This window comes from Haliaeetus leucocephalus, unplaced genomic scaffold (assembly GCF_000737465.1).
Source record: "Haliaeetus leucocephalus isolate CR32 unplaced genomic scaffold, Haliaeetus_leucocephalus-4.0 Scaffold93, whole genome shotgun sequence".
NCBI classification, from domain to species: Eukaryota; Metazoa; Chordata; class Aves; order Accipitriformes; family Accipitridae; genus Haliaeetus; species Haliaeetus leucocephalus.
In genome coordinates, this window is record NW_010972529.1 from 3,435,846 (window position 1) to 3,439,883 (window position 4,038).

General features: G+C 45.5%; 1 protein-coding gene across 1 annotated transcript in view; it reads left to right on the forward strand.

Moving 5' to 3' along the window:
• Positions 1-2,310: 2,310 nt before the first annotated feature.
• Positions 2,311-4,038, forward strand: part of LOC104842770 — a 75,399-nt gene continuing 73,671 nt past the window's right edge. Inside the window, 1 exon segment of the mRNA XM_010585337.1 lies at positions 2,311-2,331. Coding sequence (XP_010583639.1) covers positions 2,311-2,331 — 21 coding nt within the window.

A 4,038-nucleotide genomic window follows, 5' to 3' on the forward strand; every position in this document is an offset into this window, starting at 1 on the left:
TTTAAAATCATAGGTTATGTTTCCATCTCAGTCACTTAGGGAAGGGAAATACCGTGTCTGGTATGAATCACAGCCTTTTTTGTTTGTCTAACTACTGTGAGTAAATAATAAAGTAAATGCATGGTGGCAGGAGTTTGAGGGCCCCTTCCCCCCTTAATTTCCCGTTAGTGGATTAGACTAGCCTGTTGGGTGTACATTTCTTACGCCTGTGACAGGGATAATAACAGCAAAGAAGCTGCCTCCTTGAGTCAAGGGGGAAGGTAGGAGGGATGGTTGCTGGTTACTTAGGAATCTACCTGTCCACACGATCTAGTTCTCCTTGGAAGCAAGCATGCTGAAGGAAATACAACTAGCATTATTTAACAAGCGTACAATCTCAGGAAAGCAGGATGTTTTTTTCTGTTTGGGAGGAGAGTACATCAGTCATCTTTTATTTTACCTGTCCGTGCTAAAATGGTGTTTCGGCACTGCACGAACTGAAATCTAAAAGCAGTATAAAAATTTCAATTAAGAAGCAGAAATCTAGAGAAAAGAGATTTGCAAAGGAGATCTTTTTAGTAGCAGGGAGGTCACTGTTTCCGGGTATCACTTTATTATTTAGTAACAAAAAAACCAAAACAGATGTTTTATTTTAAATCCAGAGGTAGTGCTGGATAGCACTAAAAAATATAGTCGCTTGGCTACTTAGTATTTCTTTTACCCGAGGATGCAAGATCTCTCCTTTTCTCATGTCTTCTTTCCCTGCCAGAAGCACTGCATCTCGTGCTTCTGTTGGGAAGGGATGAGGGCTGGCACCTCTTTTTCCTGTGGGGAAAAGAGAGAGCAAGAAGGTGGGACTGGATGAAAGAGAGATGTTCATTTGTGGGAGAAGCTGTATCCATGGTATTGGCTGCTGTCCTGGGATGGCCAATCGCTGCATCTTCTGGCACAGCCAAATCTAGCAGTCTGTTGTCCTTCATGTCTGCCTCTTTCCCCTGCTGTCACTGCCTTGCTCCCTGCCATCTGGCAGCATAATGGATTTGCTCCCTGCTTTCAGGGTGACAGAGAAGTAGATTTTCATAAAGCTTATTTCTTCAGAAAAATCCTGACAAACAATAGTTGCTAATAAGCTTTATTTAACTGAGTGGAGCCTCAATGATAAGAACAATGGAGGTTGTCCAACCAAAACAAAAATCTGGCTTTGGCCAAAGGTTCTTTGTAAGAAAGCTAAAGCTGAGGGAGATACTTGGATCCCGTTCCATGCATTTTCTTGTTATCTCACCTGAAGCAAATGGAATACGCTTTACTGCACAGATGTATGAGACCATTTGTGTTCAAAATAAATAAACATTTTGCCGTCTTACCAACAACATGAGTAGCATGATGTTCCCTTAAATTAAGTACACACAATGTGCAGCACTCTTAGTGCTGTAGAATGAAGTCATTACGCTCTAAATTGTGCCTTTGCTTTCAGTGACACCACTGCAAAACAAGTGAAATTATTCAGCATGAACAGAATCTGCATGAGCAGAATCTGTTGGTAGGATGAGAAGAAGGGACTGACGATGATACAGGCTTATATTAAACCACACTACATCAGGATTGAAGCCTAAGAGGAGATCTTATTGGTATTGACAGCTATCTAATGGGAAAGTGTAGAGTAGATGGGGACAGGCTTTTTTCAGAAGTCACAGCAGAAAGCAAGTGGCAACAGCCACAAGCTGGATGTATTGGGTCTGGCTGGGATGGAGTTAACTTTCCCCACAGCAGCCCTCATAGTGCTGTGCTTTGTATTTCTAGCTGGAACTACGTTTCTAACACACCAATGTTCTGGCTGCTGCTATGCAGCACTTTCACAGCATCAGGGCTTTCTCTCCATCCCTCCTCCCCCCACTAGGCCAGTAGATGGGGGTAGGGAAGAGACTGGGAGGGGACCCGGCCGGGAGAGCTGGCCTAAACTTACCAAAAGGATATTCCATACCATATGACATCGTGCTCAGCAATAAAAGCTAAGAGAAAGGAAGAGGAGGAGAGCATTCATTATTAAGGTGTTTGTCTTCCAAAGCAACCACTATGCATACCGAGGCCCTACTTGCCAGGCAGTGGCTGGACGTCACCTGCTGATGGGAAGTAGAGAATAAAGCCTTTTGTTTTCTTTTGCTTCTGCATGTGGTCCTTCTTTTCTTTATCAAATTACCTTTATCTTGACCCACAAGTTTTTAATCTTATTTTTTCCCCCGTCCCACTGAAGAGGGGGATTGAGAGAGCGGCCTGGTGGGCACGTGGCAGCCAGCCAAGGTTAACCCATCACAGTCCTATGTGGCGCCCAACATGGGACATGCGGAATTCAAGGTAAGGACAGTAGTTGGGAGCGGTAATGGGCAAAACACGGCCTGAACATTGCTAAAGAGCAGGATATTTGTGGGGAATTTTTTGTTGTAATTGTGGTGAAGGGATGAGGGGTGGAGTGTGTGCAAATTGTCCACCTTTGTCTGTGTTGTGATGATGTTATTTTGATTTTGGTGTGAGGATTTTTTTGTTGATATAAGTGAAGTTTGTGAAGATTGTAGATTGTATGATGAACGTATATTTTAATGATAATTCTTAAATATGTGATTCACAGAGGTGAGGGGTGAAATGTATTTGGTTTACGTAGCAAAGTCTTGGTAGCAGGGGGCTACAGGGGTGGCTTATGTGAGAAAACACTAAGATCTGCCCTGATGTTGGGCAGAGACCATTCCAGCCTGTTCCACCACTGGCCAAAGCTGAGCCAATCAGCAATGCTGGTGACAACCCTCTGACAACATATTTAAGAAAGGGGAGTGAGAATATGTGAGAGAAACAACCCTGCAGACCCCCAGGTCAGTGAAGAAAGAGGGGGAGGAGGTGCTCCAGGCGCCAGAGCAGAGATTCCTCTGCAGCCCGTGGGGAAGACCAACCACGTGAGGCAGGTTGTCCCCCTGCAGCCCATGGAGGACCACGGTGGAGCAGCTATCCACCTGCAGCCCAGACAGGACCATATGCCAGGGCAGATGGTTGTGCCCTGAAGGAAGCTGCAGCGTGTGGAGAGCCTGTGCTGGAGCAGGTTCCTGGCAGGAGCTGCAGCCTGCGGAGAGGAGCCCATGCAGGAGCAGGTTTTCTGGCAGGACCTGTGACCCCGTAGGGGACCCATGCTGGAGCAGTCTGTGCCTGAAGAACTACACCCCATGGAACTACACCCTTGCTGGAGCAGTTCTTGAAGAGCTGCAGCCTGTGGGAAGAAGCCACAATGGAGAATTTTGTGAAGGACTGTATCTCATGGGAGGGGCCCCACGCTGGAGCAGGTGAGGAGGAAAGACTGGCAGAGATGAAGTGTTATGAACTGACCACAACCACCATTTCCCATCCTCCTGCGCCACTCAGGCAGGAGAAGTCAGAAGAGTTGGGAGTGAAGCTGTGCCCAGGAAGAAGGGAGGGGTGGGGGGAAGATGTTTTTAGATTTGTTCTTATTTCTCATTATCCTATGCTGTTTAATTGGCAGTAAATTAAATTAATTTCTCCAAGTTTAGTCTGTTTTGCTTGTGACGGTAACTGGTAAGTGATCTGCCTGTCCTTATCTCAACCCATGAGTTTTTTGTTGTATTTTCTCCCTCTGTCCTGTTGAGGAGGGGGAGTGAGAGAGCAGTTTGGTGGGCACCTGACAACCAGCCAAGGTCTACCCTCCACACTGGAACATGGGAAGTTCCAACCCACTACAAGAAAAACAATTCACTGTTAATTTGGTCAAACATGGGCACAGGTTGCCCGGAGTTTTTAAGGAATCTCTATCCGTGGAAATAGTCAAAGCTCAGCTGGACTGTCAGTGAGAAAGAAGTTGAACTATATGATCTCTGGAGGTCCCTTCCAGCCTACATGATTCTGTGATAAACTGCTGTTCTGTGCCAAATGGTCCAGATAACACTGCATGTAGCAATAAGTTTCCTTCAGTTTTTATGGCACTTGTTAAAAATTAGATGCTTAATACATGACCAGAGTGAAAATCCTCTATCTAGTAGGTGTTTCAGTTAAAACTGTGAAAAA